This window comes from Chrysemys picta, chromosome 1 (genome assembly GCF_011386835.1).
Source record: "Chrysemys picta bellii isolate R12L10 chromosome 1, ASM1138683v2, whole genome shotgun sequence".
Classification (NCBI taxonomy): Eukaryota; Metazoa; Chordata; order Testudines; family Emydidae; genus Chrysemys; species Chrysemys picta.
Window position 1 is genome coordinate 258643478 of NC_088791.1, and position 24451 is coordinate 258667928.

General features: G+C 42.2%; 1 protein-coding gene and 1 long non-coding RNA gene across 3 annotated transcripts in view; both read right to left on the minus strand.

Annotated features, from left to right (window-relative positions):
- Window positions 1–5220, minus strand: part of LOC135980822 (uncharacterized) — a 29921-nt gene extending 24701 nt beyond the window's left edge. Inside the window, exons 1-2 of the long non-coding RNA XR_010597722.1 lie at window positions 5078–5220; window positions 4476–4669 (exon numbers count right to left, since the gene is read on the minus strand). This is a non-coding gene — a long non-coding RNA (uncharacterized LOC135980822). The remainder of the gene's footprint in view (window positions 1–4475; window positions 4670–5077) is intronic.
- The window catches only part of LOC101935303 (heparan-sulfate 6-O-sulfotransferase 3), a 370963-nt gene extending 347615 nt beyond the window's left edge, over window positions 1–23348 (minus strand). The window contains exons 1-2 of one of the 2 annotated variants that reach the window (XM_065581047.1): window positions 22459–23348; window positions 13269–15160 (exon numbers count right to left, since the gene is read on the minus strand). In XM_065581047.1, coding sequence (XP_065437119.1) covers window positions 15091–15160; window positions 22459–22991 — 603 coding nt within the window. In that variant the 5' untranslated portion in view covers window positions 22992–23348 and the 3' untranslated portion in view covers window positions 13269–15090. Of the gene's footprint in view, window positions 1–13268; window positions 15161–22458 lie in introns of those variants that run through there. The other variant, XM_065581046.1, reaches the window with a different exon arrangement.
- Window positions 23349–24451: the final 1103 nt, after the last annotated feature.

The window sequence follows — 24451 nt, forward strand, 5'->3', positions numbered from 1 at the left end:
GTCGGAGACTCTCTGCTGAGGGGGACAGAGGTGCCCATCTGTCGCCCTGACATTTCATCTCGGGAGGTATGCTGCCTGCTGGGAGCCCGTATCTGAAATGTTACGGAGGCATTGTCGAGGATTATCCAGCCCTCTGACTACTATCCCATGCTACTCATCCATGTGGGCACAAATGATACTGCGAGGTGTGACACTGAGCGGATCAAGAGTGACTACAGGGCTCTGGGAGTACGGGTGAAGGAGTTTGGAGCACAGGTGGTATTATCTTTGATTCTTCCTGTCAAAGGTAGGGGCCCGGGCAGAGAGAGATGCATCATGGAGGTGAATGCCTGGCTGTGAAGATGGTGTCGCCAGGAGGGCTTTGGCTTCCTCGACCATGGGATGCTATTCGAGGAAGGACTGCTAGGCAGAGATAGCGTTCACTTTTCAAGGAGGGGAAAGACCCTATTTGGACACAGACTGGCTAACCTAGTGAGGAGGGCTTTAAACTAGGTTCGACGGGGACAGGTGAGCAAAGCCCACTGGTAAGCGGGGAACATGGAGACCTGGGAGATGGGTCGGAAACAAGAGGGAGTGTGGGCTATTTTGGCAGAGAGAAAGGAGGGTCAGGACAAAACTGGGAGGCATGATCAAACCAGTATCTTAGATCCCTATATACAAATGCGAGAAGTATGGGGAATAAGCAGGAAGAACTGGAAGTGCTAATAAATAAAAACAAACTATGACATTGTTGGCATCACTGAAACTTGGTGGGATAATACACATGATTGGAATGTTGGTGTGGATGGATACAGCTTGCTCAAGAAGGACAGACAGGGGAAAAAAGGGAGGAGGTGTTGCCTTATATATTAAAAATGTACACACTTGGACTGAGGTGGAGATGGACATAGGAGACAGAAGTGTTGAGTCTCTCTGGGTTAGGCTAAAAGGGGTAAAAAACAAGGGTGATGTCATGCTAGGAGTCTACTACAGGCCACCTAACCAGGTGGAAGAGGTGGATGAGGCTTTTTTTAAACAACTAACAAAATCATCCAAAGCCCAAGATTTGGTGGTGATGGAGGACTTCAACTATCCAAATATATGTTGGGAAAATAACACAGCGGGGCACAGACTATCCAACAAATTCTTGGACTGCAGACAACTTTTTATTTCAGAAGGTTGAAAAAGCTATGAAGGGGGAAGCTGTTCTAGACTTGATTTTAACAAATAGGGAGGAACTCGTTGAGAATTTGAAAGTAGAAGGCAGCTTGGGTGAACGTGATCATGAAATCATAGAGTTTGCAATTCTAAGGAAGGGTAGAAGGGAGAACAGCAAAATAGAGAATGGATTTCAGGAAGGCGGATTTTGGTAAGCTCAGAGAACTGATAGATAAGGTCCCATGGGAATCAAGACTGAGGGGAAAAACAACTGAGGAGAGTTGGCAGTTTTTCAAAGGGACACTATTAAGGGCCCAAAAGCAAGCTATTCCGCTGGTTAGGAAAGATAGAAAATGTGGCAAAAGACGACCTTGGCTTAACCACGAGATCTTGCATGATCTAAAAAATAAAAAGGAGTCATATAAAAAATGGAAACTAGGACAGATTACAAAGGATGAATATAGGCAAACAACACAGGAATGCAGGGGCAAGATTAGAAAGGCAAAGGCACAAAATGAGCTCAAACTAGCTACAGGAATAAAGGGAAACAAGAAAACTTTTTATCAATACATTAGAAGCAAGAGGAAGACCAAAGACAGGGTAGGCCCACTGCTTAGTGAAGAGGGAGTAACAGGAAACTTGGAAATGGCAGAGATGCTTAATGACTTCTTTGTTTCGGTCTTCACCAAGAAGTCTGAAGGAATGCCTAACATAGTGAATGCTAACGGGAAGGGGGTAGGTTTAGCAGATAAAATAAAAAAAGAACAAGTTAAAAATCACTTAGAAAAGTTAAATGCCTGCAAGTCACCAGGGCCTGATGAAATGCATCCTAGAATACTCAAGGAGCTAATAGAAGAGGTATCTGAGCCTCTAGCTATTATCTTTGGAAAATCATGGGAGACAGGATAGATTCCAGAAGACTGGAAAAGGGCAAATATAGTGCCCATCTATAAAAAGGGAAATAAAAACAACCCAGGAAACTACAGACCAGTTAGTTTAACTTCTGTGCCAGGGAAGATAATGGAGCAAGTAATTAAGGAAATCATCTGCAAACACTTGGAAGGTGGTAAGGTGATAGGGAATAGCCAGCATGGATTTGTAAAGAACAAATCATGTCACACCAATCTGATAGCTTTCTCTGATAGGATAACGAGCCTTGTGAATAAGGGAGAAGCTGTGGATGTGGTATACCTAGACTTTAGTAAAGCATTTGATACAGTCTCGCATGATATTCTTATCAATAAACTAGGCAAATACAATTTAGATGGGGCTACTATAAGGTGGGTGCATAACTGGCTGGCTAACTGTACTCAGAGAGTTGTTATTAATGGTTCCCAATCCTGCTGGAAAGGCATAAAAAGTGGGGTTCTGCAGGGGTCTGTTTTGGGACCGGCTCTGTTCAATATCTTCATTAACAACTTAGATATTGGCATAGAAAGTACGCTTATTAACTTTGCGGATGATACCAAACTGGGAGGGATTGCAGCTGCTTTAGAGGACAGGGTCATAATTCAAAATGATCTGAACAAATTGGAGAACTGGTCTGAGGTAAACAGGATGAAGTTTAACGAAGACAAATGCAAAGTGCTCCACTTGGGAAAAAAAATCAGTTTCACACATACAGAATGGGAAGAGACTGTCTAGGAAGGAGTACGGCAGAAAGGGATCTAGGGGTTATAGTGGACCACAAGCTAAATATGAGTCAGTGTGATGCTGTTGCAAAAAAAAAAGCAAACATGATTCTGGGATGTATTAACAGGTGTGTTGTGAGCAAGACACGAGAAGTCATTCTTCCGCTCTACTCTGCGCTGGTTAGGCCTCAGCTGGAGTACTGTGTCCAGTTCTGGGCACCGCATTTCAAGAAAGATATGGAGAAATTGGAGAGGGTCCAGAGAAGAGCAACAAGAATGATTAAAGGTCTTGAGAACAAGACCTATGAAGGAAGGCTGAAAGAGTATGTTAGATAAATGGGTTTGTTTAGTTTGGAAAAGAGAAGACTGAGAGGGGACATAATAGCAGTTTTCAGGTATCTAAAAGGGTGTCATAAGGAGGAGGGAGAAAACTTGTTCACCTTAGACTCTAAGGATAGAACAAGAAGCAATGGGCTTAAACTGCAGCAAGGGAAGTCTAGGTTGGACATTAGGAAAAAGTTCCTAACTGTCAGGGTGGTTAAACATTGGAATCAATTGCCTAGGGATGTTGTGGAATCTCCATCTCTGGAGATACTTAAGAGTAGGTTAGATAAATGTCTATCAGGGATGGTCTAGACAGTATTTGGTCCTGCCATGCAGGCAGGGAACTGGACTCGATGACCTCTGGAGGTCCCTTCCAGTCCTAGAATCTATTAAGCTACATTTAGATCATGAAAACTTTGGGCAGGGTCTGGTGCCTCATCTATAAGAGCACCTATTTTTGCCTATAAAAAGGCAAGCTTAACTCTAGCATCAGAGGGGTAGCCGTGTTAGTCTGAATCTGTAAAAAGCAACAGAGGGTCCTGTGGCACCTTTGAGACTAACAGAAGTACTGGGAGCATAAGCTTTCGTGGGTAAGAACCTCACTTCTGTTACACATATATATTTCTAAGCAGTGAGGATCATAACATATTAGTTTAGGAGCATTAGCACCTATGAGAAAGAACCACCATTTAGAACAGTAGTTAGAAGTTTTCTGGTGACATTTAGGACATTTACAAGGAAAACCTCCTGAGAATGAGACATTAACCTGTGAAACAGTCTCCAGAGAGAAGTATTAAGAGGCTCATTGCTAAAATATTCAAAAACAGTCTCAACAAAAACATCTATATAAAAGGAAGCAATCCTGCAAATTCTCCAAGTAGGTCTCACTTCAATGGTACAAATCCTCAAGTTCTTACTCAGCCTAAGAAAATCCAGTTGACTTGGTTATGAAGGGCTACCGAACAATGAACGCAGCAAGAGTGTTGCTTTGATTAGTATCCTACTCCTCCACCAGTTAGCAAGCAAGAGCACTTATTTGACCAAGTATCAGACAGGCACCAGTGAGGAATAAAAAGGTTTTAAAGGTTAATTACAGGGGGGGGGGGAGGAAAAGAGTATTTTGCTTGTGCACTTTGCTGCTCCTTTATGATGTGTTCAAAGAGTCTCAATTTTTCATCAGACACTATCAAGATTACTATTGCAGCTCAGATTTCAGACTGCACTACGACATCACTACCCCATGCAAGTTCTGAAGTCATTCAGAAGTCCCTCCAGTAAACAACAGAAGTCAATACAGATGGCCGAACAGAAAAGAAAATCATTTTTTCTTTAAAGAAAAACTATTGTACACATCATAGAATGCACAAGCTTTGGACAGCTCACCTTTAAGGTTAGGAGGCCAAAAGCCAGGCTCCTGGTTCTGAAATAAAGGCAGACAGCAAACTCAGAAGTAATCCTCTCTCTTCTTCCAGCTAAAGAGAAATTAATTTAATTTCTATAGCAACTGTAGATTTCCAGATTCAGTAGAAGTACTAGTAGCCACATTTCGGTTCCATTTTAAACATTCCTGTTAGTGCCTTTAATAATTAGGTGTTGTGTCATGCCAAAAGAGACAAGAAAAAAAAATAGCATGTGTTACATGGTAAAACCTCAGAGGGATGAGCAGCACATTTGACTTTTTTCTATTGCTTGTATTTGTCAGATTACTGTATACTTTTTGCCCAAGTATGCAGATTTTTGGTATTTTTTCCCCTTTTTCTTTTAACCATTGTGACAAGATGGTCGATATAGCATGGTGGCTCCTGCGCTTTTCTTGGGGGGGGGGGGGACGGACGGACTAAAATACCACCCGTTTCCCCTGCTCTTGGGGCACCGAGGGTCCCACTAGTGTCCCAGGAAGGTGGTAAAGGAGGGAAGCGGGGGAGGGATCTGGGTTTGCAACTCACTCTGAGTCCCAGCCCCTCTCAACCTCTGCAGGTTCTTACCCTCTTCTTCCTTGGGTGGGGTACCTTCAGTCCTTAAACGCTGGGGGAGGGAATGTCCCTCCCCTGCTGGGGCAGGGTCTCCCTTACTCTGGTTTGCTGTTCCTCCAAGTCTAATAGCACACCTCCAAGCTCCAGTCCTCTCTCTCTCTTTCCCCCTGACTGTCTGAAGCAGGGGGTTTTATTAGGTTTCTAACAGGGCCTTAATTGATTACAGGTGCCCCAATTAACCTGTAGCAACCCTCCCTAGTCTACAGAGAACCACGCCTTAATTAACCTAGGGTTTATATACTTCCCTTCTACCACTTCCCACTGCTCCCTGGCCCTCCTGTATCATATCATCCATGTTCTATTGATTTGTGACCCTTGTCATGAAAACTCAGTTAATGCTCTCAAAACACTTAATACAGTTCAGGAAGATAAGCATGGAAATGAAACAGCTTTAACCATTAACACCAAGATATTAAGCATTTACAGTGCAACTTTACCATTACAGTTGTTACCATTTTAGTCTGTAGCATGGAGAATATATCAGTTGTTCCAAGTTGAACTAAAACTATTACATACCAGTAGTTGGTTCTTTAAACATATTATTCCAGGGATGCCACCTACTTGACTTAAATGGATCTGGAACTTTTGAGAGCAGTTAACTCAGAGGGTTGTAAGACATCTAAGAACACCCACATACTTTATCAATGCAGGAAGGACATTTTATGCAGACAATGACTGGAAAGTCTATTCTCCCTCCTCCCCTCTTCTCCCTCCACCCTCCCCACCCCCTCCCGCTGTTACACAAAAAAAGATATCTGATTTTGGAGAACAAAGATGTCACAAGCAAGCTACATGTTACTGGCTAGGTCTGGTTCACATTAACTACCAAAAGGCAAACTCCTTTAAACTATTTGCAGCTATTCACCACACTCAAATACCAGTCAGCAGCTTCTGAATGGATAAGCCCCCAGAATGGCCTCGCCAGTTCATTGCCACACAATCCCTATCAGTGGCTTTTTTTTTTTTAAGTTAAAAACTTCGCCTCAATAAAATGTTTCAGTCCTCCTGTAAAAACTTATTTTCTTGTACTGTGACTGAGCAATCAGAGAGGCCTAATATTTCTAGTTTATATCAATATAGTGGGAGTCCTCAGAACTTGAATCTAAAAGGATGCAACCTTCTAAGGAAGGATTTAACACTTAGTTTGTCCTATCCCCCAAATGACCTACTATACACCAAATAACAGCATAATGACAGACCTTGAACTTGAATACCTGGACATCAAAAACTGTTTTTATGGCATGTTTCAAGAGATCCATGAACAACACCCTAATAATACCCTAATACTTTGAAAAAGTAAGATATCCAAAGCCAGAACCATTTTACCCTTCAAAAATCAGCAATCTTTGAAAACCCTATCCTGCAAAAATATGGCTTTCCAAATCCACTTTCTATGATTAACAGGATTTTTGAAGCAGCCAATTTAGATTACTGTTGGAGTTAAGAGGTTTAAGAAATATAAAATCATATCAGGGTGGATAAAAATATAAATTTGTATCAAAAATTAAAACTGGACTTTTATTTTAAAAAGTTTATTTAAAATTAAATACCTGTTTAATTTTAAATAAGTTATTTCAAATTTATGTTTTTAAATAAACCCATGTTTAAGAGCTAAACTTAATTATTATAGTAACATCAACTTAAATTATTTTAAAAATTCATATTAAACATTACAAGCTTGTTGCAAAGTTTTAAAGAAAGTCAGTTCACTGAACTGGTCGAAGTCACTTGCTCGGCACCCCACAGCCAGAGTTTGTTCAAGTGCTAAGACAGCTTTTGATAACTGTAACGTCTTCTGTAGGTGCAGAGAGAATATTTTCTTCCTTTCAGTTTATTCAACTATTTCAGTTCAATGACTGATTCATTCAAAGTTAAGAAAGCAATTGGAAGTTGAAAAAAAGCAGGAAAGCTTGTTTTCTTTGAATTTACGAATAAAAACAAGGTGAAAGAGAATGAGATCTATCAGTTCTAAAATCTTGAAGGACATAGTGACCAGAAACAAATCAGTTCAATTCACTACCTACAGATAATACTTCCCTTTGTTTAATAAATCAGTGAGTTTATCAAAATATGTTCCTCCATTCCTGGAAGTGCCAGAATGTTCTGTATTCCAGGAACATTGAGTGGCCACCCTACTGCATGCACAAGGTGCAGGGAAGGCTGGGGTCCTGGCATACCAGAGACCCCTGTGGCCAGGGCCGTGAAGAGGGAAAGCCTCTGGCTGCAAGGGAGGCCATCCCACTGATGAATGGCTCCATCCCAGGGACGGGACCATTCAGCAGCAGAATGGCCTCCTCTGCAGCCAGACAATGACAACTCCTCCTTCTCACAGTCCAGCCAGGGGTTTCTGGTCTGCCAGGCCAGGAGCACAGCTTTCCCCACACCTTGTGCCTTCAGGGATCCAGTGTCACTGGACCCACTCACTCACTAGTCAGAAGTGTGGGAGCTGTCCCTGGGCAGGAAATGTTCAGCGGCAGGGTGACCTCCCCTGAAGCTGGGGACATGTCCTCCTTGCAGTCTTTGGCAGGGGTCTCTGCTCTGCTGGGACAGAACAACTGTAAACTTCCCAGTACCTTGGGGCTGCAAGAATAGGGTGACATGGGCCCCATGACCATGCAAAGACCCATCTGCAGCCACAGCCCTGCTCCCTCACTCCCATGACAGGAGCTGCAAAGGGCTCCCTGTACAGCCGTGGGGCCGGTGACATTTGATCCCTTCAGGCATGCTGACTGTTAGTGATTGATGTTTGTCAATTTCAGCTGACACACTGAAATCAATATTTATTGACAGTTACTGATTAGAATTGAATTCTGCCAAATCTAAGTGTAATACTAAAATGATTATGTATTGTAATAAGCCAGCAGATGGCTCCTAAGTGCGAGCAGCAAAGTCCTGGAGACTCAACAGCCTAGATGGGCAAGAGGCGAGAGGATTCCAGGGTAGCAGGGAGAAGCTGGAGGGTGGGCACCATCTTATCGGGGAGGAATGGGGGCTCTATGGAAGGAGGAAGGACTGTGGTGTTCTGTGTGCGTGAGAAGGACAGTGACGGGCACTGCTGAACACTTTGGACCCAAATTCATGGGTGTTCAGAGGGCAGGTGAAGATTGAGTAGCCAGGGAGAAGTGACCCTGCCAGAGGTCCAGACTGAGCATCTATCAAGCAGCACCTCACCAGCCAACTGCATCTCAGCTCTGTGTGCATCACCACTAAGATTAGAGGATTTGGATGTGGGGTAAAGAAACTGGCACCTCCAGAGGTGGGGGAAGGGACAGTGCTATTGCTTCAGTGTTGTTCAATTCCCTTAAGTTTCCCAGTCCCATTCAGCCCATTGGTCTCTCCTCATTCCTTTGCCTAACAAATGCCCAACCTGGAGAGGACAAGGTGCAGACTCGCTATCTTGGGACATCAGCTACCAGTACAATATGTTAAAAACAAAGGTTCTAATGATTCCCATTTCCAGGGCAGCTCCACATCCACTCCAGCACTGTGCAGAAACCAACAAGTGATCCAAGTTAGCTCAAACCATTACATTCCCATAGCTTAGACTAGGGTATGCCTTACTTTCTAATGACAATGGCATCACATGAAACTCTCCACCACATCTGTAAGGTAATAAGAAAGGAACTAGTTACACTCAACCTGTTATTCATCTTATTGGCTTAACTGGTGTTTGTTTTATGAGCAGTCTGACTGGAGTCTTTATCACTTGTTTGCTGTCTCCACAAAAGTGTCAAAGGTCTTGAAGGTCCTTGTGAAGCCAATTCATCCTGCAGTTTCACAAGATTCCTTCCCCTACATACTTGCAATTTATTCCCTTCTATACTTTAATTTCTGGAAGTGGTCACACTTCAGGTGTTAGAGATCTAGCAGTGTAATGGGATACATAATTATTTTCCTCTAGCTCAAACAAATCATGAAGAAAAATTTGATTAACAGAAGAGAAAGTTGGAATCAGAACATTTTGGGAAGTTCCATAAGGGTTGGGAATGGCACTTGGAATTAGGCAGCTGCATAATAAAAATAAATGTAGTGATAACAAAAGCATACCACCCATCTCCAAGAAAGAAACTAGGAATAGGAAAGGTCAATAGGAAGCCAGGTTCGAGAAGTGGAGTGTCAAACAAGAAGCATCAAGGACGCCAAAAACCCCACGCATCACAGAACCAGGAAGAAAGGGACAAAAAATATTAGAAGAAGCTGTGAAGAATATCTAACAGGGTAAGTGAACTCCTAGCTGCATCACGTGTTGCCCAACTAATGGAAGGGGTCCAAATACTGCCAGACTGAACATTTGTTTAAATATAAAAAAACCCTCCCCTCCATACTATTAAATTGTCTCTAAGGACTGACCTATACTAAACACATTACCTGTTGCTCATAACATGTGCCTGCTATAGGTGCAACCAAGTTTTGACCTGTTTCTGAGCCAGTGCTGAACACTATCTTTTTCTACATTTACAGCTAATCTGCATTCAGCATCAGTTCTGAGCAACTGGTCATCTTTCTAGTATAGAGCAGGACTAAGACTAGCTTGTTCTTACAAGAATACATATGAAGATTCAGGATCACAACTATGATTTCCATAAAAAGGGACTATGATCCATCCATCCTTATTTAGAGCAGCTCTATCTCACTTTTATCATTTAGCATGATTTTATAGAAAGCAGATTTTCTATATGATAAACAGAATTTAATCATTGTCCAAAACTGCAAGCACCCATTGGGTGAGGGGAAAGAGGGGAAAGACACCACACTAAGAAAGATATGGACTAAGTTGGAGAGAGTCCAGAGAAGAGCAACAAAATGTTTAGGAAACCTGACCTATGAAGAAAAGTTAAAAAACTGGACATGTTTAGTCTTGAGAAAAGAATACGGGGGTGGGGGGACACATGATAACAGTCTTCAAATATGTTAAAGGCTGTTATAAAGAAGACTGTGATCAATTGTTCTCCATGTCCACTGAAGATAAGACAAGAAGTAATGGGCTTAATCTGCAGCAAGGGAGATTTAGGTTAGATATTATAAACTTTCTAACTATAAGAATAGTTAAGTTCTGGACATGTTTCTAAGGAAGGCTGTGGAATCTCTGTCATTGAAGGTTTTTAAGAACAGGTTAGACAAACAGCTACCACGGACAGTCTGGATATACTTGGTCTGCCTCTGTGCAGAGGGCTAAACTAGATGACCTTTTGAGGTCCCTTTCAGACCTACATTACATGTTGATGATTCTGTATAAAGTCCTGCTTGCACCCAGAGGATTCCAGTGACAGGAACTAGAAAGATGCATTTGGGTTTGTTTTAGAAGAGACTAAACCAACATTTTAACTCTGACTTAAGATCTAATGGCACTTTTTACAGGAACAGGGAGTGGTACAAATCAGTTTCCTGGCCAATTTTTAGCTTTGGTAATTACACACAATCTGTCCTTGTAAGTTTCTCATGCACTTCTGAACATAAGAATGCTTTTCACTCCTGTTTTCAACTGTTGACTGGTATTTGCTGTGTCTTTTAAAAACTGTTCATATACTTCATTTCAGGGGTGAAGTATTCTAGTAATGCAACAATCCCTCTATTCTCTAGATTACTAATCAGTAGCCTTGGAAGGATTAGATTTTTAATCAGTAAATGTTGATTTCACCATAAACACAAACTGATGAAAAAATATTTCCCTCAATAACAATTGAAATTTACAGATAGGCAAGGTAAGAAAAATGCTGCTTGAAAACTTAAAGTTTGATTTAAGGATATTTGCTTAGTATATTTTGACCTGAAATGTTGACAATTTGTGTTCAACAGTTCTAAGCTTTAACTTTTTTAATTTCAATGTCTACGCTCATTAAACTGTTTGACCCATGCAATTGTCTGACCACCCTATAATTTCCTAGAACTTTTAAAATTTAAATGTATAAAAATAAAACTTAAAACCCATAATTTAACACAATTGTGAACATTTGTCATTGATATTATCTTTCAAAATTATACAAAATAAATTAATTGAATTCTGCCAAGCCTACTTACCAGCTTGAAAAACAGATTGGGATTGTACTGGATATAAATTACTGTAGAAATGTATAAGCTAATGATCAAGTATAGCCCCATGACTATATCTAATTCAGGAACAGCATCATGCCTTGGAAGAGAAGAGAAACTATGACAGACTGAGAAGTACTGTGAGTTAATTCTTCCTTTAGAGTACTTCACCAGGCTTCCACTGTAAAAAACCCAATTTTCTTCTACACAAACTAAGATCCCCACCGTCACTTGATTGTGAATGCTACACCAGCATGAGCTGATTTCTTCTCTTCCATTTTTCTCAGGCAAACTCCTTGTGAATCATACTACAAATTTATGGATTATGACAAACACAGACAAAAAATCAGCAAAGTTCCCTCAGAAGCAGTTTACCCTACTCCAGAGCAATAAAGTAAAAACTCCCATTCTGTAACTGCATGAAACAGAAGTTTAGAAGTGTGAGGTGTCTGACCACCATAGGTCTGCTCACAACTGTATGGAGTTAAAAGCCACTGAGATAATTCCCAACATTCCCTTATAATTTCAATCGAGCTTGACCTCCCAGTCTTAAAGAAGTCACAGAATGCACCACATCCTGATGGGTTGATACTTCAGATATTGAACAAAAATAAAGATTCAACCTGCTAATTAAAATATACAAAATAACTGGGTCTCACTGTGCAGCTTAACTCCAACTCATCTGCTAGCTTGGACTAGAGAGTATCCTCTACCTATTGAAGACTGGATAAATGGACATTTGTGAGCCACTCACTCCCCTCTCTGGGGGCTGACATCACAAAAGCTTTGCCCTCCATTCTCTAATATCTGCATGCTGATAGAAGAAAACAAGTCATTTGTTCTGAGATAGTACAGCAGGATGTTGGAAGAATGTATCAGTTCACGTCTTTAGCTTTAAGAATGGAAAAGTCAAAGCACTTTCCCATTGTCCTCACTCCAGTTCCCAAAAGTACAGACTGATTCCCCATCTACTTATTTGCTGCTGTTTGTAACAGGAACAGTTGTAACTAAAAAATATTAGAAATAGCAACAGTGACACCAAACAGAAAAGTATGGTATGTAGTTTTCCTTCTTAATCTTGGTTTACACTGCAAACTTATGTCAGTATAACTACGTTTTCCACACCCATGAGCAATGCCATTATACCAATCCAACTCCTGGTGTAGAACAGCCACAAGCAGGCTCCAGGGAGGTCCTCCAAAATAAACCAGAGAGCAGGGCTGGCGTTAGACTTGCTGGGGCCCATAGCAGAAAGCCGAGGCCTGAGCCCCACCACCCGGGGCTGACGCCGAGGCCTGAGCAACTTAACTTCATGGGGTCCCCTGTGGCGTGGGGTCCCGGTCAACTGGCAGGCTTGCTACCCAATAATGCCAGCCCTGGCTTTTAGTCTACTACATATGCAGAAGAACACTTGTTGTGGTACAGGTGAGCTGTGGAATTTTTATAGCATGTTGGCGGGGGGGGTGCGGGGTCAGAAAGAAAAAGGTTGAGAACTGCTGGTGTAGAAAATGCTATGGTGACAAGAAGGCTTCTCCTGTCAACATAGCTACTGCCTCTTGGGGAGGTGGAGTACCTATGCTGACGGGAGAAGCTCTCCTTTCAAAATAGGTAGTTCACTAAGCACTACAGCAGTGTAGCTGTGCCGTTGCCCCACCCTCATTATAGACATGCTCTTAGTCTACTACTTTTTAACTTAGGACTTTAATTTAAGATTTTAAATAGTTCAATTTTACCACTACTCCCAATGGGAGTATTTGAAGATTACGTAAGGATGTTACAGTGCTCTTCCTCTTTCAACTCTCTCATAGGTAAATGTTTATAAAGCACATCATTTAGGTGAGCACTTTAGGGGACAGGTTTTTTACATACATAAAACCAGAGCTATTTAACAGATTTTACATCTTATTCCCTTCCTCCAGTCCTGGTACATGGAAGAGGGCCCTGAATATATTACATGTACATGGCACTTGTAATATATCAGACCTTAAAACTACTCAGCTGAATTCTAGTTCCAGATGGAGTGGGAGACTCAATTTATCAAAGGATTTATGACTGAATTTTGAGTCAGAAAGCAGTTTTTTAAAATATTTATTATTTTCTCCACCTCCGGCAAGGTAGTTGTTGTAGGTCTTTAAACAGTCTTTAACATGCCAAGATTTGATGGAATTCTTATAACCTGGGCAAGGGTTTTCCATGGGTTACTGACAGTTTGGTAGCTCTTGATTATCACAGCTGCTGTGCTCTGTCCAGAGGAAGGGTTCCATCTTGAGCCATCTGGACCCACATCACTGAGGATTTAAGATTAAAGCCAAATCTTCTTGGGAAGTGGGGGACAGGGGATCCATTAACTTGTATCATTGAACCTTTCCAATTGCATAATTCTCAGATTAATTTAATGTACATTCCATTAGCAGTTCCTGGCTTGTTTATGAAAGTCCAGTACCAACAGTAACACTGATCTGGGGAAACAGTTCAATTCCATTAAGAGGTCCAACAAATTATTGCAGATCAGTAGGTCTAGAACACAAAACTGCACAGACAGTAGAGCTCAAGTAGTGTATACAATTATGTTGACTTATTTTTTTTAATAGCTTATATAAAAAGCTTGGAAAACACCACATTCTAAGTAAATATACTTCAGTGTAATGCTCAAACTTTAAAAAGATTCTTGTTAGTTTGATTAGATGGTGCATAATTATTGACATTACAAACTTAATGACAAGGGAGAACATTTGTATTGATTTAGACTAAACAAATGCCCTCGCTCCCACCTTCTTCCATCCACCAACGTATTCAAGGTGGCACTGGGGGTGGAACTGGTGCTGGCCCTGCCCCCACAGCATTGGTCAATTCAGGAGAGGGAGACAACCGGGACTGGTGGGATATTCTCCACCTTTTACAACATTTAGGGCCTCTCTCTGGCCCCTCAAGGTAAAGTTGACCCATGCATTGATTTTTTCCAGCTTCCTCATCACCTGAGAGGCGTACTTTGCTAGGTATATTTGACATTAGAATTACATCTAGAAGGTGATAATCTTAAATGGCTAGGGTACATGTCAGGTGGCAGCTCCTGGGGTAAACCAGAACTTGGCACCCAGACAACTTCTGGCAATGTTGGCTACTGATGGGAAAACACCTAACAAGGGAAGTCTCAAGGCCTGGTCTGTTCACATTTTTGTACTGTTATAACCATTTCTGTTAGGGGGGTGATTTTTTTTTAACTGAAATAGTTATATTGGTACAACTCCACATGTGAATGAAATTATGCTTGTGTACCTTCCCTTCCTGGCTTACTCAGGAGCCGACAACACTCACCTGTGTGTCCAGGTGCCTGATGTTGTCAACAGTAAAGGAGACCCTGAGTATCCCAGGGGTGATGTTGGATAGGTAGGAATCCTCTATCCATCCTTCAGCTGCAGTCCTTATACTATACACATTCACTGGCATGTCTTGGGGATCTCCAAGAATAAACCTAAGTTGATCTATGTGAGGGGTCTAACTCAAAAGTACCAATTAAAAACAATATGCATCTAATATAAATTTAGATTAGGTTTAACACACCTTTACTTAACAATGTAGTAAAATATGATAACAGATTAAGATTAATTAAAATGTCACAACTTTCATTTCAACAAATCAATTAATAAATGCAGCTTACAGTAGTAAATGAAACGTAACCAACTTAATTTACCCCATCCTTGAGTGTGTACGCCTCTTAATTTCAGAGTTCTAGAAACTTGGTTGTGTGGGTACACTTGAAGATATCAATCTGTGAACAGCACTCTATTGGTCCAGTAAGGCAGTACAGCTAAGGTAACAAGGGGCAGAGCAATTCTAAATTGAGGTCATTCAAACCTCCACAACCCCTCTGAAGATGAGAGCTGTTTCAACCACAGATCAGTGACCCTGGATCTTCATTAGACAATAAGGCCACTTCATCTCTTCTCAGACTCAGGGAAATCCATTAAAGTCTCTTCACTATCTCCATCTCTTTGCAAGCACTTTCTGAAACAAAGGTGGTGGTTACTCACGTTCCTTCACTGCAGCCAACCTCAGTCAGCTCTAGGCACAGCAATAGTCTCTGCCTTGGCTCCAATGAAGCCCAGCAATAGGCTCTGTGGCTCCCCCGTTGGTCAAAACCCCAGCAATTTCTCAGCAGCAGCAGCTCCTGGTTTTCTAGCAGCAGCAGCTCCTGGACAGAGCTCCACAAAGCAATCTCCACTCCCCTGACCAGGATGGAACCCACCAAATGCTACCCCTGCATTCCCTGGAACTGCAAGTATCTCTTCCCCAAGGTATCATGGAAGTTGCAATCCAGCCTTGGAGACTGTAACACTCAGGACCTTCCCAACTGGAACACCCCCAGTTAAGTTCAAAGGCCCCTCTAGTAGAGGATGCCAACACTTGTATTGCTTATTTCCCTAAATGTATGGGAATAAGCTACAGTACAATCACTTTTATACTAATATAACTGCATACACACAAGGGGAGTTGTATCAGTTGAACTTTATTGGTACAGTATAGGATTTTACCATCTGGCTGGATTAAATTGGTGATTTCGGGAGATCAGACAGATGGTGCCCAACTATATTTGTGTCCTCCCACAATGGACCGTTAATTTTGTTCAGTAGGGTTTGGGGTATTGGTCATCCTAATGTTTATTCAGTTTGAGAAAGCTGAGGCCTGCTGTTTTAACCCTATCCTATGTACACAAGAACTTTATTCCCCACATATCTACAGAGATTTCCAAATGTTTAAGAACTTTATGAATATATTTAATGTTATGTGTTTTGTATACACTCAGCTTCATGTACATGCATATATGCATGTTCATACACAATAATGCAGCTGTATATCTGTATAAAGGTATTACTGCTGGCATCATAGTTCTTCTGCATTAGAATTACTTGTGAATCTACAGCTCTATGAGGCATGGCGCATTCATAAAGTTAACTAAATTATTCTGAACAAATTCTAGAGTGATTTCAAGACACAGGGTTGGGGTGGAGAGATTTAAGTCACTGATGTAAATCACTTGTTACAAAGCTGCCCTCACTCTTATTTAAATCAGTTTTTTGAAAATTTTGAAAAACTGTGCTATTGGAATCTTAGATTAAAATTTAAGAATAACTGTAAACATTTTTTTTAAAATGCTGCTACTCATTTGGCATTTTATTTAAACTTTATACAACTGCTTTAGGGAAAAAAAATACTAAACCAACGAAGATCCTGTAACCAACGAAGCAAGTATTTCAATAGGTCTACTTATGCACTAAGAGCTAAACATGTGTGTAGGTGTTTTAGCCACTGATGCTGAAAACTGTATTTTTGTTAATAAAAACTTCTCAATGGCATGAGATCTGTCACTTTAAAACAAACAGATTCAGTTTTTACAATGAACATTTAGAATTCCAGTGAATTAAATTTATTGTAAACTTTTGTATACTGACAACATTTTCAAGAATAGAAGCCTACACTTAGGCTTTTGAAAATTTGACCAATACCACTGATGGCAGTAAGTGACTTATATGGACTTCAGACTGCAAACCCTGATGAAGGTTACATTGGAGTTATAACTGGCTGCACGACAGTGACTTCTACTCCCCATACTTTTCTGGGATATAGGAAATGCTAGGTTAAGAACTCCCCATACCTCCCTGAAGAGTATGTTAATGTTACAGAGAAAAACACACTTATGAAAATTAAAAAATGCAGTTAAGGTATTGCTTCACATCTGTTTTGGTCCCTCCAGAGCCCATCAAGAGTTTAATTACTAAACCATTCCTGTACAACCATGTTAAAAAATAAAATCAAGTCACTGGTACTAGATTCAAATAATTTTCTTCATAATCACTTCTAAAAGATAAATGTATTCAAATGTATATGACACAGTGTTCAAATTAAACACCTTTTGAAATGTTTGTAAATGTTAACGTAAAACTTTATAATGCAAATAATGGCTAATATTATATAAGTAAAGATTAATGATGAAAGGGTTTAAGTTCTAAATATCTTATTTTCTCAGTATATTATCATATAAAGAGTTGAGATGGAAGTTTATGTTAACTGCACAATGTTAAAAAAGCAAAAGACACAATCTTTTTCATTAAATCAAGGATATATTCTATAGACCAAAGGCTCTTTGGTAACTTTGGTAACATTCACAATCCGGGCTCTCTCATCATCTTCCTGATCTCAACTCAAGTAAAGTCCTTGGCTAGGTATATCTAGCCAAAGATCTTCTCTGAGTTGAAACTGCAAATTCACTTAGAAGTTACTGTAACAATAAAATTTAACCTATAAAGCAGAAGTAGAAGTTAATTCCTAATATAAATCCAGAGGCTTTAAGGTGTCATGTATAATATCTAATATGTTCCACTTTGTTCCAAGATATGACCTCCATTACCTTCCGTTTTAGTTTAGGTAAAAATTCCATTCACATAAACTGAATACTGGAAATAGTGATTAAAATGTAATTTAAGTCTCTTGGTGTATGTCCCTAGACAGGTGGTTAGGGCTTGATTCTGCCTTCAGTGGGAGTGAAAGCAGGGGGCAGTTGGCACTTTACAGGATCAGACTTTTATTGAGGTACTTTACAAACCGAGTTTCAAGTAAATACAATAACATGGAGATCAGACTAGATTATCATAATTGTCCCTTCTGGCCTTAATCTATTAAATTTGCTTTCTCTCTCTCTTAACCTGACACAGGATGTAATACAATACAAGCAACAAATACTACCAGAATACAGTGAATAGTTACATCCATTGATTAGATCAGATAATAATTTGAGTAAGGGCTATAACATTACTGAAGGACCAAATGATTTCCCAAAAAGAAAAACAGATATTATTATAATTCTGTGAATTATTCCTGTATTTGCTTTAATTAAATTACTAGTAGCAGTCAACTGAACAACCTCTATGGTTTTTCTTCAAACACTTCTCTCTCTTTCAAAGTTGCTTTATCAATAGTCTAATTTAATACACTTTAATCTCCTATTTACAATCTTTAATCCTATCACTCCATTTTACCTTGCATTCCCAATCTTCTGAAACAATTAATTTAACCCTCAACCTCTGGCTAGTAAATAATTGTAAACATGACAAATGAAAGGAGGATGTAACACAAGGAAACATTTACCAAACAATTTCCATATAAATAATATCTCCTCTCCTTAATTATCTATATCACAAGGATTATAATGGTGATTGAATACTAATGAAGCTGCAAATTTAATACCAAGCAATTCAGATAGTCCCTAAAGTTATTCAAAGTCTAGCTCCTTCCTTTATATACAAGATATAACGTTTACAGTTTAACATCTTTATAAACGTATGAACTGTATAAACACACTTGTACAAAATGTCCTATAAACCACATCCATGCCCTGGAAACACAGATGTCCATACCATTACTCACATTTCACACAATTAATCCCACTAAGGTAACAGCCAAATGTTGAGGATTAAATTACTGTATATACTCGATCATAAAACGGTTCGTTTATAAGCTGACCCCTCCCAAGATGGATAAGTAAAAATGGAAATTTTTTATAACTCGTTCATAAACTTACCCTATAATTCAGGGATCAGCAAACTCTGGCTCCCGGGCCATCGGGATAAGCCGCTGGCGGGCCGAGATGGTTTGTTTATCTCGAGCGTCCGCAGACATGGAGGTAAACCTATGTAAACAAAGTGTCCCAGCCCGCCAGCTGCTTACCCTGATGGGCCAGGACAGCAACTGGTGGGGAATTTTTTTTTTGGGGGGGGGGGGGAAGAAGCTGGGAGTCAGGGGAGTAACCCGTGACCACCCCCCACATAACCCCACCCCAGCGGGGACCCCCACACTCTCTCCATCCCATCCCTTCCCACCTTATCTCGGGAGGCCCACGGGAGGATGTCTCTGACCTGGCTGGAGCTGCTCCGGCAGGCTGGGCAGCATGGCCGCACCCTGCTCCAGTGGGCGAGACTGGGCGGCGCGGCCACAGCATGTTCCAGCGGGCTGGGCCAGGTGGCGTGGCCACAGTGTGCTACAGCAGCGTGGCCACAGCCTGCTCTGGGGGGCGGGGCCGAGCGGCATGGCTGCAGCCTGCCAGCCCAGGAGCTGCAGCTGCTTCAGAGGCAGGGGGGAGAGCAGCATGGCCAGAAGCGGAGAGACTCTGGCTCGGCCTCTTCCCTTCTGGCTGTGCTGCCTCTCGTTGCTCTCTCTGTTGGGCAGAAGGGCTGTGTCCCACCTCTCCCTCTCTGTACCCGTTCATAAGCCGACCCCCTTCTCTGGTGCTTCCCTTTTTTACTAAATAAATTTGACTTATGAATGAGTATATATGGTAGTTGTTTGTCTTCCATGGAACTACTCACATGAATAAAGATAAGCACATGTGTAAGTGTTTTCAGATGGGGACTAAGTGTATATACACAGGGACCATATTAGACACCCTCTCCTCATCCTCCTCACACCACTTTTTCCTTCTTCTGCACAAAATATAAATTAATATTTTGGAACAATTTTGGGAAATGTACTGTACTTTAAAATCTCAAGTTTTAGAATCAATGGATTTATCAATGAGGAATTAATACTTTTCCCACTCTCCGACAGAAGATGAGGAGCTATTATTGTAACAATTACATTTCTACACCCAAACAGTTAAATGAAGGAGTTTTTTGGATTTAGCTCACAGGGAGAAATTTAGGCCCTAATGGTGAATATATTTTTCTAAATAGATGAAAGCTTAAATCCTTTAAGACATATCAAGGCATCACAAGTGTTTAAAGATTAAATTTAAAGAGTTAAGTTTAAAGATTTTATTAAACTTTTATTGAAAACAATTGTAGCAAACACTTTAAATGTCCACATATGCTCAATATTTCTGCTTTGCAATCGTTTACAATGCCTCTAACATACTGGCTCAATGCTGACTTATAAGGAAAGCCGTCACCTATTAGATTACCAAAAGTTAATTCCTCTGGCATGCAAGTGCTCCTTATAGGTCTTCCATTTTAGTACTGACAAGCCGAGACCTTGTTCCTCTTGCAAGAGCTGACAGGAAGATAATACAAAATAGGATGGCTACAGACTTCATAAATCTAAGCGTATATTAATTATGGCTTTATGGAAACTTGTCTGGCAAAGTGCAATGATTGTTTTGATCCTGACTTTGTTTACTGCATGTGGACTGTCAGACTATACGATTTCAGCTGAGAGCTCTACTGCTTACATTCTTTCACACAGTGCAACTGGAGAAGGAAGGAAAAACAGGAGAAAAAGTTTAACTGCTTGTTTACACTTCAAAATTTACCAGGGTAGCTGTGGTGGAATAATTATTCCAGAATAGTTATTTCAGTATTAGCCTGAGTGGACACTCTGATCCTGGAATAGGAGTGACTTTCTCTCATTTTGGTAAATTTCCAAGGGTAGATAAGCCCTACGAGAAAAACAAATTGCTGCAAAGAGATGTTAAGTGTAGTAATCTCTTCACAAAAGGGAATTAAGTTTATTTCCTTTCACATCTTTAAATTGTATAAGGAATATATACGTATATGCACAATAAATATAGAAGTGAAGCAATCCATTGAGATCGGAAGTTTATCAGTAAATGAATGTATCCACGTTTAACAACAGAAGTACTGTATTGCAAGTCTTTGTGAATAAGGAAAAATAAGCATTGGAGGAGAGCATCCGGAGTTGTGACCTTCTTGTCAAATATGAACTGATTTGTAGTTTTTAATTAAAGCCCTGGGGAAGAGCTCTTGAAAAGTTGCCAGACAGTGGAGTTTATTTATAATTAAACTGTATTCACTATCTCATGAAAGGAGCTGAAATTAGATGGGTAGGTTGAAGTGAAATACAGGATTTAGTCTCAGAACTCTCTGGCCACTGTGGCTTTTGCATGTTCTCTGGCTCCTGAGAACAGCAGCAGCAGCATCTGCTACCAACCACTTGAACTGACTGGAAATCTTTAATTCCAATGCATTACATTCAGACAAGTTCAAAATTTACAACCTGCTTGTAAGCACCATTAACAAAACTCAGAAAAACATGCCATGAAGCATAAGGGATCATAAATACAAATGTATTTGCACACACAGCTAACCATATCTGGGGTTATATTTTTGGTGATACACAACCCTAAAATACTGAAGTCTAATGACTTTACCAAAGTCTGCACTTTAACACTGATTAAAAGTATGAAGCATATGCCTGTACATTATTTTTGGGGGGGGGGGTAAACTTTTAGGTTTCATTACCTTTCTTCCATGTAGACAAGAAAGTGAATAACTGAATAAACTGATCCAAATTTATCAAAATCCCTTAAATGCCGAGTTGCTGAAAAGCCTACTGTCTCAGAAATTCAGACGCCAGTGCCAACAGTTATATGTTATTGAGACAGGGGAAATAGAGGCCTACCTCCCACCAAAAATACCCTAACAAAGAGCAGGGAAATCTAACAGGAAAGTTGTTGCTAGAACTCTAGGAAACAAAATTAATTTGGGCCCAATATAGGTTCTGACAATAGTGAAATTTTACAAAACATTTGCTTATGCACCAGTACTAGGTACTTCACCACAGGTTTGAAGAGAAGGTTCCTGCTCTGAAAGACTTACAAGTTTAAGAGACCCTATTTGCAATCTTATAGCACTACAGTAGCAAGATGTCCACCAAGAGTCTTTGGATTTAAATATTCTATTGTGCAATCCAAAGATTACTAGTTCATGAGAGCAAGCAAATAAAACTGACTAAGAAGTGAAATGCAAAAAATAAATAAACATACATGAAATAATGCAAATTAGCTTTTAGAGCTCAATTTTTGTTTTTCAAAAGGGCTTTTAACAATACGGATCAGGCCCTGTATTTAAAAAGGTATTTATAAGGGTGATTTCTAAGGAGTCAGGTACATTGCAAGGGGTCCTTCTGCTCAGATTAAATAGAACTAGCCAGTGGTTGAAGAAAGGACTGAATTTAGGCTAGAGGAAGAGCCTGGGCTGGACAGAAAAATGCCTAGACAGCAACAGAGCTCTGTAGTGTGAGAGTCCGCGGCAGCAACAGGCTGAGTGCCACAGACCCATGCAGGTGGGCAGCTCACCTCTGTGCCTGCCTGTAGCACTCTGGAAGGGGGTGGCCTGTCACCCTCCATACCCCTAGCGCTGCCCTCCCCAGGACCATCCTCCAAGGACCCAGGTCTGACCCGGCGCTTTGCAAGGCGCAGCAGCCGGTGCCGCCACCGCCTTTCCCGGACAGCTGCCGGCATCCCATCCGGAGCGCGGGGCACAGCAGCCCTCCCTCCCCGCGGGGCAGGCACTGACCTGAGGGTGCGGTTGCCGGGGCAGCCCCTGCGCTCCATGGCGGCGGGCACACAGCTGGTGAGCTCGGTCCAGTCGGCGTGCAGCCCGCAGCTCCAGCCAGTGGAGAAGCGGGAGAAGAGCCAGGTGTCCTTGTCCCCCCCGGGCCGGTGGCAGGTGCATTTCTTCTGGCCGGCGCGGCAGTAGCAGGGCTGCTCCAGGCGGATGTTGCGCACCAGGTGCCGCCCGAAGGTGGTGCCGCCCGTTTTCTGGATGTGCAGGAAGACGATCACGTCGCGGCCCCGCATGTCGAACTGCACCCGGCGGCACAGCTCGGCCCGCGCGAACAGGAACTTGGGCACCAGCCGCGGCAGCGCCGCCGCCCCCTCCTCCTGCGGCTGCTGGGCGCCCCGGGCCGGGGCCCCGCGGTGCGTGGCGGGCGGGCGGCGCGGGCAGGCGGCGCCGGGGCAGGACGGGGACACGTACTGGTACATGATGAGCACGAAGAGCAGCGTCAGCAGCGGCGGCAGGAGCCACTTGTGGAGCCGCTCGTCCATGGTGCGGGCTCCGGGCGCGGGCTCAGGCGGGGGGCAGGCGCCTGTCCCGGCGGGCGCTGCTCGGCTCTGGCAGGGCGGCCGCTCCCGTTGGCTCCCTCCCCCGCCCGGGCACCGGCATGGTCGCTGCGGCACCTCCCCTCGTTGCCGCTCGGGCGCCCAAGCAGCAGCAGCAGGGCGCGGACGCTACTGAAGCGGCGCTTGGCGACTGCAGCGCTGGGGCTTCGGCAGCCCGAAGTGGTCGCGCGCGCTGCCACGGCACGAGGCTGCCGCAACAGACTGAATAACTGTCAGACGGCAGCGCGACCTCACGCCTCGACTCCTCCAGCACCTTCCTAACCCAAACACCCCGTCCGCGGGGCGGGGCGCCCCCCAGCCAATCCCTGCCAGGCGGCTCCAGGAACAGCCAATGGTAGCGGCCAGCGCTCCGGCACACCAACCAATGGGAGGCGGCAGCGAAAAATAGGGCGTTCTCCATCCCTGCAGGTACCAGACGGAGACCAATGGCTTTTGCCAGGGGCTGCTGCACCAGCCAATGAAGTACGGGAGGAAGGGACGGGCGACAGCCAATAAAAGAGGAGACGCTGCTCTTCCACGTGTTACTGTTGCCTGGGCAGGTGAGCTGTAACTGCGGGAGTGGCAATACTGGGTGGTATGCGCTACCTACAATAGTGTGGTAGCGGTTCCGTCGCCACAATCTATGGTACTAAGTCTTTGCACGCTAGGTGCCCAGAGCAGAGAGCAAAGCGATGTCTGAGGGTCAGTGGGTGTTAGCATTGTATCTGGAGCCCCAGGGTCCCACAATCATGAGATTGGTATAAAAATTATATATATTTTTACATAATAAACTTGGGTAGGGGAGGCATTTGTTTGTTATCTTTCCCCCCCCTTCATGTTTTTCCCTAAAACCATGAGAGTTAGAGACTTTTTAAATGCAACGGGGGCTACTTATACAATCTGACAATTGTATAAGAAAAAACACCAGATATTATTAGACTCATGATAAAATTGCAAGCTTTAGTAATACTGTGACGTGGGCTGGGGATCTTAGGCCTTTGGAGCTATGTTTGAAACCTGAGACCAGGGAATAAACTTAAATCTTTCAGACTCCTGTGTGTTACCCACTAGTTAGGTGGTGTCAGGTGTAAATGAAACAGTTGGTAAAAATTGAACAACTTGAATCCTTCAGTCTGGAAGGAAACCTGGCAGAGACCACTTCCAAGTATTCTTGGGAGAAATGATATTGAAAATTTTAAAAAATTAAATATTCTACCTAGCTACATATGGCAGAGACATTAGAGAGCTACAGCAGATGCCAGTGAGATCATGAAAGGAACTCTAAACTGCAAGTCACAGTCATTCAGAAATTTCAATAATGTATCAATCCACACAAGAATGCCACTTGGGCAAGGCACTTCCCCCCCCCCCCCCCCAAATAAGAAACCAGCTGCCATATGACATCT